We start from the raw sequence: 17,036 nt of genomic DNA, 5'->3' as shown, positions 1-17,036 counted from the left end.
TATAATCCGATGATTTCTCATTGGCGATTAATTAATGTGATATTGTTTGTTTCAGGTGGACAACGACTCCAGCTATTGTTAACGCGTTCTACAGCCCCAACAAAAACTCCATCAGTATGTTGCAAAATCACCAGTTGCCTCAGAAGTTCCCTTCTTGCTTTTGCATTGTAGACAAATTAAGTCAGTGGGCGGATTAAATGAATTCATTTTAATGTGTTTTGTTCCAATAACTAGAATAATTCTGTCAGGACTGTCGGGCACTCAAGTCATGGAGTTTCGCTGAATCAAAGCTGTGATTATCGATAAAGGACGGGTTTATCCATGAATCACGAGAATGATTATCTGTAAATCGATAACCATTGGATTATCGGATTATCAAAGAATTTCTAAATCAAAGCGACTGCCGGAAATTACAGAATGTTTGCTTTCTTTGTGTTCCTGTATGACCTTGCAATACGTCTGTATTTCCAGCGTTCCCAGCAGCTATACTCCAGCCTCCATTCTACAGCAAGGAGTACCCCATGTAAGTATGACATAAGTACCCATAAGACCCCATGTGAGTAACCCCTTAATATCACAATATACGTATCCAGTAATACCCCCACGTACCCCCATGATTATAACGTTCGCTCCCCTCGCCGCCCGGGTTCGACTCCCCACATGGGTAAAATGTGTGAAGCCCGTTTCTGGCGTCCGCCACCGTGATATTGCTTGACTATTGTACACTTACTCATGTTCAGTTCGTGTTTGTTGCAGGTCCCTTGTGTTCGGTGGGATAGGGATGGTCATAGGTCATGAAATCACTCACGGCTTTGATGACGAAGGTATTGTTATAGCGGCTGATTCAGGACACCCATCATCCAATTATTTCTAAAGACCAAAAGCTATGTAGCCAAACCATGTGAGACATGATTGTAATTGTATAATCTGCATTCTCAGTCCTTATCACTGCCGCATTATTCATTGTCTTGTCAGACACCATGTACCATAATGTCATTAATCTGTACGTGATATTTATGTCCCTAACTGGCCATCACCCTTGGTTGTGTCTGGCATCACATCAACAGGACAAAGAAGTGCTTCTCTGTCTTTCCTTTCTTGAGTCCTCGCGTGTCAATTGTTGTCAAAAACTGTATATATGCTCACATCTGTATTATGGGTCCGGTATTCCAACTGTCTGTGTATGGACGAGCGCGAGCAGGATAATGCCGCTCGTAGGAAACGTCCTGGGGTGGATCAGGAACTCCGCCTATTGTTGCTTGTCTTGTTTTGAGTAACAAACTAAAGACGTTTGAATTCAGCCATGCCTTCGTCGTCGTCTTCACCAAGTAATTCATCTTAATTCCGAGATAATTCCCGTCAACCATAACTTCGCGTGGAGAGTATTGTGGACATCTTATGAATGATTAAAGTTGATTTATAAACGTTTGACTCATCTGGCACTATATGTGCTGGAAATGGCAAGTATATTGTTCATAAGTGTATCTGTCAGAATCTATAGAAATATGACACATGTGGTTTGTTTTTGTGTGTTGTTTAACGGCGCTCTCAGCAATATTCCGGTCTGTAATTATTCGAGTCTGGACCAGGCATTGCATTGATCCAAGGCATGAGCATTGACCTACACAACTGAGATAAGATGACATGAATCAACTAAGTCAGATGTACCCGATCCCGTTAGTCGCTTCTGACGACAAGCACCAATTTTGATTCCGATCTTCACGGCTCCACTAATAAGAAAATATGTGGATAGTGGATAAGCTTTCAGTGCCTGCTGTACGGATCTGTTGTCTCCGCAACAGCTTAGGTGTCAAAGAGTCCAAAATTGTTATGCAGAGTTGCGTCCCTTGCTTGATAGTAAGCTCTAGCACGACTTCCGGTTGCCCTTGATCATGTTTCTGTGTGTTTCAGTACCATAACCCGTGCTCGTAGGTTCACCGTGATATGTTGAAGTAGAGCATCTCTTTACGATTTCCCTTCACGTCATACGGCTATGCTCTGATACAACTCTTTCAACCCAACTCTCTCACTCTGTTTGCAGGTCGCCAGTACGATATGGTGGGGAACTTCCATCAGTGGTGGACCAACTCCTCTTTGACCAAGTTCACCAATCTGACCAAATGTTTAGTTGACCAGTACTCCAGCTTTTCCATCAACGGAGATCACGTGAGTACATACTGAACGAATTGGGTTTTCCTTGAACTTGATAATTCCCGAGATGTAAACTCTCTTTGTGTTTCCTTGTAATAACGAAATAAAACCTCGGGAATTATGTCATCCTTCAAAATATCCTTTACGGTTTCAAGATTTAAGTTGTCCTTTCCCAGTTCACTGGAAATCAGCTGTCCAAAATTTCTGTCTTCAAGTGTAAAGTTTGAGGCAATATTGTTAATCTTTATGAAAGCGATTTCAGTGTGTGTTCAATTTAGATTGAAGGGGTGAGTTCATGAATATTAAAACTATACTCCAAATGTTAAAACACTATTTCCTTGTTTTCTCTGCTCTGTTCTTCACGATGCCACGTAAACAGCTTTGTACATGTGGCCTTGCAGGTGAATGGTAAGATGACCCTTGGAGAAAACATGGCGGACAATGGTGGCATCAAAGCATCCTTCGAGGTGGGTACAGCTTGTCAGATTGGATGCTTTTGTCCGTGTAACCCTGTGGGTGGTCCGTTAATGGCGCCTGTGGGTGGTCAACGTGGGTGGTCAGTGATGGTCGCTGATGGTGGATGTTGATCCACCGAAGCAACCTTCTCTCTCTTTGACTGGCAGACATAGGCTGCTGGAGTCCTCGCTCAAGAGGAAATCTGAGTCTGAAATCTGGAACAGGAAAGGGTCAAAACACAGCTCTATCAATTTCATAAACACCAAATAACCGGGGTTTTCGTTTGTTTGTTGGGGTTTTTTTTTGTTTCAGGATGAATTCCAGAACTAAAGAACTTATACTAGTGTCAACGCGCACATCTCAAATCAGTCTTGAATCAGATGCTATGACCTGGTATAATCATTATATTTGGCTTGTCATGTTAACACACATTACGATGGCTGATAGAGCAATCTTGTTGCAGGTCACGGATTGTAGCGATAAGTGTCGAATAGCATGAGTATGCCCTTATCTGTTTCAGGCATACCGGAAGTGGGTGTCGGAAAATGTGGAGGAACCACCACTTCCGGGTTTGGAACTATCCCACGAGCAGCTGTTCTTCGTCAACTTTGCTCAGGTAATAGAATTATGGCGGTAATGTCTCGTCTACATTCCATTCATTAACAAAACTGTTCCCCATTCTTTGACCTTTATAGATACATACAGAGCTTAGTACTCCTTGAATAAATAATATACACCTGGAAATTAATTAAGCGCCACCCTATTTTTCATGATTGGCCAAGTTGGCTGGTCTGGTATTGAAGAACATGTTACATATTCAATGGTTTCAGTATATTTTATGCATAGTATAGACATCAGCTGAAAGAAAGATACACTTTGGTGGTTTCAGATTGGGCTTTATTTTAAGTTATAGACAATATTGTAAAAGGTTCAAATTTGGCAGAAACATGTTGAAATTTACTATTGTCATGCATGGAATTTGGCATGGTTCTGGATGCAGACGCCATGTTGCAATCCTTGAATTGTGTCTTAAGAGTCAGAAAGCATAGTTATTGTCAATATTTTGTGTAACCACCGCGGACACGGACGACTGCTTCAAGTCGTCTCCTCATTCACTGTATCAGTCTTTGAATCTGACGTTGAGGGAGTCTGGCCCATTCCTGATGCAGTGCAAGTTCCAGTTCACGTACCGTTTGTACAGGGGGGTCTCGTTGTCGAACTCGTCGGCCTAGCATATCCCAAATATGCTCAATCGGATTGAGATCAGGACTTCTGGCTGGCCACGGGATTGTCTCCACAGCGTTTTGACGTAAAAAATCGACGACGGCATGTGCTCTGTGGGGCCTGGCGTTGTCATCCATGAAAATTGGACGGTCTGCCAACACGTGATTGTCAAAATGTGGAACAACACTTGTTTGTAAGATCTCACGTTGATATCGAAGTGCGTTTAAATTCCCCTGCACTGTGACCAGATCAAGTCTGCAGTCATGGGAGACGCAACCCCACACCATGACGGACCCTTCACCGTATGGAATGGTCTCGGCAATGTGTCGTTCTGCCATTGCCATGTTTGAACGTCTCCAGACCCTTAAGCGGCCGTCAACAACGTGCAATAAGAACCTGCTCTCATCAGAGAAATGGACTTTTCTCCAGGACGCAAGATTCCAGCGTTGACGTTGTATCGACCATTGTAAACGAGCTGCACGATGGTTCCTAGTCAACGTGGGACGTCTGATAGGTCCTCTAGCCCTGTATCCTGCCGCCTTTAGCCGGTTCCTGATGGTTCTAGTGGATATCGCCCTACCCCGTAACCACTCTGTTTTAAGGACAGTGCTGTTCATGAAGGGATGTCGCCTTACAAGACGCAACAACGCTGCATCTTCACGTCTACTGGTTTTGCGTGGTCGTCCCGGACGTGGCCTGTCTCTAACGTCATTTGTTACTCCATGTTTCTGCACTAATCGTGCAACAACTGAATGGTGTCGATTGATTTGACGTCCGATTTCTCTGCAACTTAACCCAGCGTTCCTCATACCAATAATTTGCCATCTCAAGTTGTCTGACACCCTACGACGAGCCATAATGATTTTAAACAATATTCTGACACTCTATGACAGGATGGTTACACTCTCAAGTTCAATCAGAAAAACTAGATTTTCACCTGGATGAGGATTGCATGATTCACGTGCATTCTGTGCAACACCAAATCAGCAAAACTCCTTCACCTTCACATTATGGGTCGTATTTTATATGCGAGAATGATCATTTGAATTTCTCCGGTAAAACATTTTTCATGTCACATTGATTTTGGTGTCGCTTAATTAATTTCCAGGTGTATAGTTCATAACGTCTATATAGTTCAAACTGGCTAGTAGCACGGGTTAGGCAGTCTAAGTAAACGTATTCTCAGTATTAATTGTTACACCCCGCTGCTGAGTCTAACAAAGCCTAGCAGGAGCAGGGATAATCTACAGCTATATAGTCTCCCTGGCAGGAAGTAGGGTCAGATAACCATTCGGATTGACCAATCAGAACACAGCTCACCAAATCGCGAAGGTGGACATTCGCACATACCTTTTGAACTTTTACCTCGAAAAGGTTTGTACCCGAACGATTCCGAATGCTGTTTTCCGCCCGATCCCTACGTGAAATTGGGTGCACCCCCTGCTTTCTCAAGAGAAAGGAATATTGCTAGAAGCGCTTCCAGGTTATGCACATGAAGCAGGCTACAACACTGTCAACAATCGCTGAAAACAGCGGTCAGTATTCAAGAAAGTCAGCTTGCGAAAATATTGGCTAATGGTAACGGTCATCAGAAAGCCCAAAGTGTATGTACTGAAGGTCAAATATCTGTGTTTTATGCGGATTTTCGTTTGTTGGGTGATCAGTGTCAGTGAGTGGGGAATTTTGTCCCGCCAAACCCTAAACAGTAGCTGTTGACTGATTTGTTACGTTCGTTCGGCCGTCGCGTTTGATTGGTCATACGTCGATCCAAGGTTACCTGACGCGACCTGTACTTGGATCAGTTAGACTCAGTGGAGGAGTGTAACGAGTAATACTGCCAGGAAGATGACTTCGTTGTATTTTGCAGGGATGGTGTTCACTGAGCACTGATGCGGCCCTCCACAACCAGATCATCACAGACCCACATAGTCCCTCCAAATTCAGGTGAGAGGGAATATGTCATCTCTTGTAAATTATGGCCAAGTGTTTCTATCGGAATCTACCTGAATGTGAAATTTGTTTTCTTTGTTGCTTAACACCGCACTCTGCAATATTCCAAATAGGTGATGCTGGTCTGCAAATCACCTAGTCAGGATCCGACAATCCCATGATTGTCATCATGAGACCCGATCTATACAGTTTGTGATACCATGGCATTTGTCAGTCGAGTCTGACCACCCGATCCCCACGTGAAATTGTGTGCATCCCCTCCTTTCTCCAGAGTGTGATATTGCTGGAATAATGCTAAAATCGGCCTAAAACTAAATTCACTCACTGATGGATGTTTCTACTATGTTGCAGGGTTATCGGTACTGTGTCAAATTCGGAATACTTCACAGAAGCATTTAAATGTGCTCCCCAAACAAAGATGAACCCGGACAAGAAATGTGGCGTGTGGTGATTGGCTAAGAGATGGAGGAGTCTGATTGGTTGAAAGTTGGCGCAATGTGATTGGTTCACATCTACATGGACTCCCTGTGTTGTGAAACCTTGATTATTAAAACACTGTGAATGTGAACTATTCAATGGATAATGGAGATTCCTTATGTGGAATAACTATACTGACGAGTGACATCAATGTGGATGATCTTTCTGATATTTCGAATAAAAACTGTGCATCATTGTTTAAAATGCAAGACAAGGAAACAAAGGAGCAAGAGGATGACAATATGTATTTTATATATACACATATACTGTTGAAATGAAGTAACGGAAAACTTAGCAGTTTCGCAACAAACGCTTCATATAGATGTTATTAAGACTGAAAGTGAAATGTGACATGTCGCCACATTATCGGAGAGGTATATACGGACTTAACTGCAGTTCCCTTATTTCTGTTCATCAGTATATGTTGATATAATTTGGTACTACTGATGTGTCCGTTATGATATCTTTATTGAGCATGTTATCGTCTTATGTGATAATATACATGTACGTCACGTGAGTTTATTGTTGGTATAACTTGTCACTGTTTCTGTTTTGTTTGTATGTTTGTTGGTATTTGATTTTATGAAAATACTTGTTTCTGGGGACAATTTCATTGTCTGATGCTTTTCGTGTTATCCATCGGTTGGAAAGGTTCTTGTGAATATGGAAAATATTATAAACTGGAAAATTAATCCCTAATCTCAATAGAATGCGTATTACCCACTAACTTGCTTTTTTCAGAAAAGGCTGAAATATGTAGGGTTTTGAAGAGAGGCAACTGTTCAAACATTTGTCTGAACGACGTTACACCAGCAAATGATGACGTTTGCGACACTGCTGAACAAATGATGTCGTTTGCGACATTGCTGAACAAATGATGTCGTTTGCGACATTGCTGAACAAATGATGTCGTTTGCGACATTGCTGAACAAATGATGTTGTTTGCGACAAATGATGTCGTTTGCCACATTGCTGAACAAATGATGTCGTTTGCGACATTGCTGAACAAATGAAATTTGCGACCTTTGTGCTACGCTGATGATGCACCGTCTGCGTAGATTGATATTCAGCCCAAGCGGCTGCACAAGAGCACATAAAATCATTCAACTTTCAGTCAGCGTTATGCTTTCGTAGGTCTGACATTTCGGTCATATATTCTTAGCAAAATGACAATAAGTAACACTGGATTATCCCCATCGTCAATAAATAATAAAGTTTACGCCCCCGCGATGTCTCTTCTCTAAGCATTTCGCCGGTTCAGGTACCCTAGAGTTATATCATCTGTTTTCAAAATAAAGAGTCTTGTCATTTATATATTCCGTTATTTTTAAAGTTTTGTTCAGTAGATACAATTTGCTTTTGCTTTTGTAGACGATTGAGATAAATTCCCTGGACCTGTTTGCTATAGACCTTGTTCTGAGTCATATTCAAATGACACGCGGCGGTAGGGAAGCCAAGTGGTTAAAGTGTTCTATCGTCACGCCGAAGACCCGAGTTCGATTCCCAACATGGGTACAATGTATGAAGCCTATTTGTTGAGTCCCGGCCTTGATATTGCTGGAATATTGCAAAGAGCGACGTAAAACTGAAACTCACTCAGCCTAATGAGACGATGCTAGAAGCAGCTGTCCAATAACATACCTCAACACGCGAGATTCGATGTGATGTTCAAAGTGAGATGTGAGCGTATGTTATAGAATGGAAATAAATTTCACTGGATACGGGAGTACCCACATGGATATTATGTGTGAAGCCCATTTCTGAAGTACCCCGCCGTAATATTGCTGGAACATTGCGAATGGTGGTGTAAAATCACACTCACTCACCCACTAGGAATGGCAACAACGAATTCTCCTTGCCATCATGCTTATCACTAAGTACATTTTGTTTTTAAAAAAACCCGAAACAAGGGGAGATCAGTAAGCCAAACGTCAGTGTTAGTGTTAGTGTGAACGATGCAGTTATGCTGAGAGCTGAGATTTGCAGACTATTGCCTTCACGATGTGGTCCGTTTGTTTCAGTCGTACACCCCCGTTCAAAGAAATTGATTAAAACGTCTCAATCTAGTTTGTACATGTAAGATAACACACTGACATAACTCTGTGTTGTAGCTGTATTGATGTTTGTACATAATCTGTGCTGATCTGCAGACAGACATTACTTTTTAGGTTCAGTGTTCTTTACAAGGGATAGACACGTAAAGAACGCTGCAGGTGTTTGTACGGAATAAACTGTCGTATCGTACTGAATGTGTTATATTCTCTGGCAGTATGAACAATGAATTACACATACAACAAAACAGACTTATGACGATCTTGCTGATCTTCAAAGCTCAAAACTGAACGTTTATTAATACATTTTTCATATAAGACTGGTGAAGATCCCGGTTAGAATTGGTCTTCCACGACCCATGCTAGTCAGGCTCTTTGACCTGGTTGACACATATCATCATGTCCCAGTAGATCGATGCTCATGCTGTTGATCAGTGGGTTGTCTGGTCCAGACTTGATTATTTACAGACCGCCGTTATACAGCTGGAATATTGCTGCGTTAAACAACACACAAACAAACACAACGAGCTGATGAATACAAAAGGTTTTTTAGGGTTCAGGTGTATGTTAAGTCGAAATGCGAATAAAGTATCTACGGTTAGATCAAACTGGAATAAGTGGTCCATTTATGGTAAGGGTCTTTGAATTAATGCGCGGAATTTCGACGCACGCTCAAAGCGCTACAGTCTAATTAATATTTCACCCAATAACCGCCTGTGCGGCGCTAGAAGGTTAATAGTAATAGCATGACTTATCCCACCGGGTACCCACTTTTGCTTGGGATAACAGAGGGAATACTTGAACAAACTCACTTGACGTTTACCATCATTTTGATTACGTCATAGCATTGTCAGGGCCTTGTACAAATACTGTCAAAATGTTATTTCATATGAGATATCATATCTTATTACCCATACGGCTAGGATACACTGGTGAATACTTTTGTGATAATATAGACCATGAATTTTCATATCTATACCAAAACGAGGCTAAACGGGGCAAGGACACATTTGCATAATGGCGACAAATCTCAATCTGTACTTTCTGATTTCAAAGTTCCTTTGAATTTCCTTTGAACCCAAATAAATAACCCTCACCTGGGATGCAGTTAATTCACATTTATTTTGGAATGGAATGGTGTCTTAAAAGTCTACTAACAATAGACACATTCACAATAGCTTCAAAACGTAATTCTGATGAAGTAACAATACAGTTTTCACAGGATGCAAATTGCAAGTAGCAAATACACTGAATAGTATTTATATTGATAGATTTAAATGCATTAGTCTGACATAACATCAATGGCAACAATGGCTGGATCATTTCATAATTAATCATAGGTTTTCTCCCCTCAGACACCACATTATCTTAATTTCTGACTTTTTCCATATTCCCAAACAACTCTTTTCAAACAGGATGAAATACATTCTTTATCATCAATTATTGATTAAACAGAAGAAAATTATCAGAGACGTCTCTGTTAGGCAGCTAAATCCATCTATGCGGAATCTTGTTCATCAGAAACAAATTCGTTTACACACATTACATTCAACTGTTTTGCTGACTGGACAAGGTATTTCACAAAACCTGGAGAATATTCAAGAAATGAAACAGTTCTAGCTCATCAATATTGGAAATGATGGAATACTGTAAAATGTTCAATCAAGTTTTATCATCATACACGAAATTACAAACTGCAAACTTCAAGTTACGTTTCTGTTATTTCTTCTATCTTGTCACCCTCTTCCTTGAGTTGCCTCTCCTCTTCATGAAAGTTTTGATAGAGTTGTTCTATTTAGGACTAGGGGTCAGTGGTTGGCTGTATCACTCTCTGCCTCACTGCAATATAAGCACTGTACAGCATCACTATTATTTCTCTGACCATCTCTAGAATTACAAATATATGCTGCTTTGATGAGCACTGATACAGAATATTTACAAATAAAACACTTTGCCTCCACCACAGGAGTGTCTGCATGGTGCAGAGGGGTGAAACATGGTCACTCTACATTCTACAGGTAGGCAAAGTGTCTGTGATCGGACCACGAAAAGGAATAGCGACCCCTGATGACAGGCAACAGGTGTTTGTCAGGCTCTCCGGGACCGGGTATTAATTTAAACTTGCTGGCCGCTGTACAGTTCTGTAAGAGTAACTTAGTAAGACTTCAAGGACGGCACAGTCCGCTCACATTATGTATGTGGTTTTGATGGAAGCTGTATTGTCACTACACCCCCACACTATATGATACTGTCAAGTTCCGACACAAGAGTGGTGACCCGCCTGGAGCTAGGGAATAGTTCATTGTTTAAAGTTGCGAGCAGGGTGGGGGCATTGATTTTGTACATGACTCGCAGGGGGTAATTTACTTTATACAACATCATGGGTAGGGACTGGGGTTTCTTGTCATCCACACTGTACATGCTTCTAAATAGAAATCATCATCAGTTCCCCCTAGCTATAAAATATGAACAGTCCCCTAGTGGTTAAGACATTTGCTCATAATGCTGAAGACCTTAGCTGGTTCTGTGTGTGGAAAAAAAATAACAGTAAAAAATGAAACAGAAAAAAGTAACAGCTTTTGCAAGGAAAAAAGTAACAGTGTTCAAGTCCCTGTGCGGGTACATAATGTGAAACCTGTTTCTGGTGTGATATTGCTAGAATACTGGTAAAGGTGGTGTAAAACTAAATTCACTCAGTCACTCATGTTTTTGTATGCGAACCTAGATGATATGCCATAATTCACTGCCTGATCAACAGAGGTGTATTTGGTCTGGTATGTGGAGTAATTGTAGTAGTCAAATGTAGTCAGTGTTGTGACCTTTAATGTTACAGTTGTTATTTTGCAAACTGACTTTAACATATATCCATCTGATTTATTTTGATAACATTTTCAGACATTTGCAAGGATTTGCCTGAAACATTTGCCTATAACAAAAAGCATTGTAAAAATGACAACTTTGTGTTGTGTCTCAAGCATCAACAGAAATTAAGTGAACTGATTCTTTTCAGTTCTACAGCGAATGAATGAAAACAAAGTCCAAGTATCACAACTTAAACCAACAAAAGTTGCATAAAACAAATTGTACAAGAAACGTATCGATCAATATCCCATCCATCTGCAACTGACAAAGAAACATATTCCATGTTAATCTAACATTGTAAAATATATAACATTTAGAGATATCACAACTCATTGTTTCACAACTGTTCATGTGATTCGTTTCAGGTTTTCCACACTGTCCTCATTGTTAGTCTAAAGAACACCCCTGACAACATTTTTCATGATGTCCTTGGCTCATTTAATGATTTAGTTAGACAACAAGGATCAATCACTCAACATGTTGCTGGCTGATCCTTTGAAGAATGGATGTTATCTTCACTTGGCCAAGCAGTCTCATGGCAGAACATATGCAGAAGGCATAGGTCAATGCCCCTTCAAATCAGGCCTTGGGGAATGTTAAAGGATATAAGCAAATGCACATTCAACTTTGTTTGTGAATCATGATTGGCGCTTCTGCAGTGGACGGTGTTGCATAAAGAAGTTGGCTTTCAAAGGATGTATTAATCTCTGGTCACCATGGTTACAACTGCATATAAACATGATAAATATTTCATTATACAGTCAGGCTAGCCTTGAGGTTAATGTGTTCGCTCATCATGCCAAAGACCCTGGTTCAGTTCCTTACTTGGGTACAATGAGTCCCCTGCCTGGAATATTGCTAAAAGTACCCACCTAACTAACCATACCCACTAACTCATCCACCCAAACACACACTCACTCACTCACTTTCTAGAGGTGAGGTACTGTGCCATGTTGCTCTAATTGTTAACCTGACCATGGTTATTGTCATATCAGATTACCAGATTACACTCCACATGCCCCAGTAAGTGTTTGTAACCATATCAGTGTTATGTAAGCATTGTCAAATGTCATGTCAGAATCTCAGCACATAACCTTGATCCTGTTTATATTGGATCATATCATGCCAGTCATCTCTGTAACAGTACCTGAGTGATATCGACAGGTATGTGTATGTGTTTATATATACTGCTGAGGCCTGTTATGTGTGTATGAATACAGAAGGCAGGCCTTCAGGATTAGACATTACATGTTTAAATATTTCACCATATCAGTATGGTTTCAAAATTAACATAAATCAATTTGTCTAAGACTGGAAACATTCAGGAAGAGTTTGTAATGTTCCTTTGTCCCTTTTGTTGTTAGATAGAGTGAGTGAGTGAGTGAGTGAGTTTAGTTTTACACCTCTTTTCGCAATATCCAAGTTAGGGGACACCAGAAATGGTCTTCATGCATTGTACCCATATGGAGAATCAAACTTCGGTGTGACATGCAGTTGCCTTGTCCACTAGCCTCCCCTCAGTTTGGTAGATCACAACTTAAGCAGAAATTTTCATGGACTAATGAAAATTAGAATTCATTACTTGATGGAATTTTTATTAAGCCTAAAGATCAAGAGGTCCTTGCTAGTCCAGTAAAAGTAGTATGACTGCAAAATATTGGAGTCTTAAGGTTAAAAGTTAAAGTTTTAGGTGTCCAGGACTGAAACAATATTGGAGACTTCAGGCTGAAAGAACATTGGAGACTTCAGTCTAAAAGTGAAAATTGAAGGGGACCTGAACTGAAACAATATTGGAGACTTCAGGCTAAAAGTGAAAATTGAAGGGGTCCTGAACTGAAACAATATTGGAGACTTCAGGCTAAAAGGTAAAATTTAAGGAGTCCTTGATTGAAGTAACATAGAGACTTCAGGCTTAATGTGAAAATATTGATTTTGTTTTTCTGAGCTCTAGCAGTCACCAGGGTGCCAATTCAGACTTTTGAAGCCTGGGTGGTTGGGTAGCCATGTGATAAATGTTGGACTTGTCATACTGAATGACCTGGTTGGATTTTACACCTGGTTGCAATGTTTGAAACCCATATTCCTTAGTGTCCTCCACTGTGGACAGAATGTGATATAGGTTGAATTTTGCTTAGTGTGGTTCAAAACATCCCCTGCTTGTCCACTGGCCCATTGATAACATACTCACCCATCTAATACACAAGTCACTCCTACCTCTTTCACTTAACATTTGACTAGACTTTCCAGATAGTGCCCAAGTGTGGATATAAGACAGTTTCTATGATTTTAACAATAACATTTAACTTGAAAAGGAGCCCAAGTCAGATGGGAAATTCAACCTGTGGGAACCAAGACTTGCTTCATTTAGAGCTTTAGCAGGGAGACTAGGCAGAAGGGTGAATGATGTGCTGATGGAAGGGGTAGGGAGGGGGACTGATAACAAGTGTGTGATAACCTGATGGCTTCAAATGTCATAATGAGTACTGTATCACACACATTGTTATCGATACCTGTCTGTCCCAGGTGCGTGTTCAAGTATACATAGTATGTGAAACATGAGTACTCCTTGACCTATTACTGTCTGTGGTGTAGGGTTTTACCCTGGTCAGTGGTATATCAGCAGTTATCACACGTGGTGAGATCCACCAGGTCAAAGTATACATCTCAAGGCTGTCAGGTTGTCACTGGAGAGGAAGTTGGAATACAGAGATATAGTGAATATGGACAGGTTTGGCATAGGCTGTTCTGTTTTTCCTTATATGAATATGCTCACTAATTCAGTGTAGTCTTCATGTAGTCTTTTAAGATAATTTTATGAATTAATATGTATGTAGTAATGAAATGAAGGTATGAGTGTCAGAGTGTTCCAAAACATAAGACTTTGATGTGACTCACTCACTCACTCACTCACTCACTCACTCACTCACTCACTCACTCACTCACTCACTCACTCACTTTCTGTTTCAGTGCTGACAGTATATATCTCAGCTGTGAGCAGGCCCACGAACTGATAAGTGTCCTGGACTCCACAAAGGAGATAATCCTACATTACTTGGATAATGTTGAGGTGTGTTTCAATAAAACTTAATGTTTAACCTTGTGAATTTGAAGTTTTTGTGATATGACTGATCAAAAATAATTGCCAAATAAGCCTATGGACATGTACAAATTTTAGTGAAAAGTTCAGAGTCTAATTAAAAGGACTTTCATGATCTTTATTTCAGTAGTAGCAAACCAAGAATGTTTTGTACTACTTTTATACTACAGATATTTGTGATACAGATCATAATACTATTGTTACATTTTCTGCGATTTAGCTGGTTTTACATTTCAAATACACGAAAAAATAAATTCTATCCAACTAATCTGACTGGTTTACTAATAATATTTTTTGCCAGCCATGAAACAAAGAAAGAAAGTGTGGCAACACAAGAAGTGGTTCTTTCAATGTCTCTGATGTTCCAGGAATCTCAGTCACAGATCACGAGAGCGAGGCAGGGAAGGAACAACAACCGCTGTTCCCCATGTCTTCGAGTACTCAAGCAAAAAGTTTTCCCCAAGATCTCAAAAAACATCTCTGTAGTTACCATTGTCCTCCAGGTGAGGCATGACATCAATGTCACATAGTGCTTAAACTTCAGTAGTGTTCAAATTACAATGGACACCCTCTAAAACAGCATTCGTTGGGACCAGCCAAAAATTCCAATATAGAGGGCATGCCAGTTAGGATGACGTTTTCCCTTTTGAACCATCAAATGATCTTCCACGTGTTGTAAAATAAGACTGAACAACGCATAGATAGTCATCATATTCTATATTCATCAATCTAGCTCATTTGACTGGTCTAGCCATTTTGAAACAGTGAGTGTCACAATTAATCTATAATACAAGTGACACGTGCCACTCACCAATTTAATTCACCTACTCAATCCTAATGCACTGTGTTGTCAATACACCATCAGTCAATCTGTCCTTCTTTTGCGGAAGTACGGAATAGATTTGTACTGCATGCAGAGTAATATTTGGTCTCAAGTCTGTAGCAGTTGCTGGTAAAGTTCCCAAAACAGGAACAGTTATTGGATATGTCGACTATAAGCAGACTAGTAGGAATTATGAAGGCTAGAAGCACATCACCATCCATAATTAGTAGGGCTTTTACAATACATTCACATACTGTAAAATCATTATTATTCGCGGGGGTTTAATTTTCGCGCTTTTCGCGCAAAAAAATTATCCGCGAAAATAAAACCTCCGCGAATAATTATGATAAATTGTGGAAATAAAAACAAACAAGGAGCTTTGAGTTTTAGTTATGTATTGCTAGTAATTTGACTACAAGTACACTTCATTCATTCATGACTCAGTGAAACAAAAAGATACATAAAAACAAATTAAATAGTTGATTCAATACATGTCATTTTCAGTGTCTCTGATTGACACGATACACACGACTTTACTAAATTAAAAATGTCAGGTCACCTGCTACTAGTGAATTAGTCCAAAAGTCCAGCTTAGCGGAATCCGCTTTGGATTAAATCCTTCCTCTTGGATATGTTGTCGTAGGTCTGGATAATCCATTGCGCATGTAGTGGTTTGACAATACTGGTACACGTGCACAGAGCTTTCTGAGTAGCTGATTGGCCGAGCGCGTCACGGGTCGAGGTCACATATGGGTCAATGATTTCTTACACAAATCTCAACATGGATTCTTCAGTGCTCCGTTGCGTGTTTCAACGTAGTGGAAGGCCCATGTTTCCACAGCTAATTAGGCAGGTGACAGGACGACATCTAGGGTCAGTGTTTTCTTTACAGTTTACAGTTACCTGTGTTATACTCTCGTGATTTCTGTACTTTGATGATGCGCGAAAATTAAACCGCGCGAATTAGTCAATTTTTCTGTTTCCGCGAAAATTAAGCCGCGCGAAAATAAATGATTTTACAGTATTTGGTGAATCGAACTGTAGCCCTTCATGAATGCAATTTGTTATTTGTGTTCACCGAATATGAATGAATGTATCCAATTTTTTTTCTCTGAGCATGTTATTACTTGAGCTGTTATTGAAGTGAGATATGCAAGAATGTAATATGTACTAGCATTGCAGTAGCATTGTGAGTCATGTTAGTTTGCAATGGCTGCACATGGTACTGTGGACTACTAGTACCTGAGTACTAGTCTATTACATACCAAATTTGAGTGTCATGTCAGATCACTAGTTAGTGCTACGACAAAGGAACAGCTTACATGGGGGTTCATATTGTTCATCAATCACTTACCGTGTATTACTGTGTATAAGCCGACCACATAGATAAGCTGACCCCCTAACTTGACCCCCCAAATCAGTGTCAAAATGGTATCTTTGGTGAATAAACTGACCCCCCGCATCAGACATCTGCCAGTTACAGTCTTGGATGTAAAATGCAAGTATGCAAAGACAGAATAATATCTAATGAAAATTATACTGACCATTATTCTAAAAATCTTTGTTTGTTTTCTGTTCTACAACAGTATGTTAAACCCAACAGAATTAGAATTATAAACTATTTTTCCCTATTGTATTGGAAAAAATTCTTGTACACATGCTTCATCAACAGATCCATATCATCAAGTTATCAAAGAGCAAAGTAACGATGTTTTGGGGAGATAATTTATCAAAGTGAGTATGCTGAAGAATACAATCAACAACAGAACTCGTAAAAGTTGTCAAATGAACATTATAACTTGCTACGTCCATCTGTTTTGAGCGACTGTGTGCCGTACCTCAAGTGACATCTTGGCTTTTGTAACCTCAAGCGTGACGCAAAGACACAACGTTTAATGCTAAAAAATGTGCATGAAGCATTTTTGTCAAAAGTCATAACCTAGCA

The 17,036-nt window shown here is 40.2% G+C and overlaps 2 protein-coding genes across 4 annotated transcripts in view; both read left to right on the top strand.

Moving 5' to 3' along the window:
* The window catches only part of LOC137268105 (endothelin-converting enzyme homolog), a 56,084-nt gene extending 47,582 nt beyond the window's left edge, over nucleotides 1-8,502 (top strand). For all 3 annotated transcript variants that reach the window (XM_067802626.1, XM_067802625.1, XM_067802627.1), the window contains exons 17-24: nucleotides 56-114; nucleotides 472-523; nucleotides 757-824; nucleotides 2,042-2,166; nucleotides 2,553-2,618; nucleotides 3,128-3,223; nucleotides 5,699-5,775; nucleotides 6,133-8,502. In XM_067802626.1, coding sequence (XP_067658727.1) covers nucleotides 56-114; nucleotides 472-523; nucleotides 757-824; nucleotides 2,042-2,166; nucleotides 2,553-2,618; nucleotides 3,128-3,223; nucleotides 5,699-5,775; nucleotides 6,133-6,232 — 643 coding nt within the window. In that variant the 3' untranslated portion in view covers nucleotides 6,233-8,502. The remainder of the gene's footprint in view (nucleotides 1-55; nucleotides 115-471; nucleotides 524-756; nucleotides 825-2,041; nucleotides 2,167-2,552; nucleotides 2,619-3,127; nucleotides 3,224-5,698; nucleotides 5,776-6,132) is intronic.
* Nucleotides 8,503-10,290: 1,788 nt separating this feature from the next.
* The window catches only part of LOC137268798 (uncharacterized), a 51,720-nt gene continuing 44,974 nt past the window's right edge, over nucleotides 10,291-17,036 (top strand). The window contains exons 1-3 of the mRNA XM_067803367.1: nucleotides 10,291-10,327; nucleotides 14,139-14,238; nucleotides 14,637-14,771. The gene's annotated coding sequence lies outside the window, so the exon portion shown is untranslated. The remainder of the gene's footprint in view (nucleotides 10,328-14,138; nucleotides 14,239-14,636; nucleotides 14,772-17,036) is intronic.

The sequence above is a fragment of the Haliotis asinina genome, chromosome 16 (genome assembly GCF_037392515.1).
Source record: "Haliotis asinina isolate JCU_RB_2024 chromosome 16, JCU_Hal_asi_v2, whole genome shotgun sequence".
Classification (NCBI taxonomy): Eukaryota; Metazoa; Mollusca; class Gastropoda; order Lepetellida; family Haliotidae; genus Haliotis; species Haliotis asinina.
This window is presented reverse-complemented; position numbering and strand designations above follow the sequence as displayed.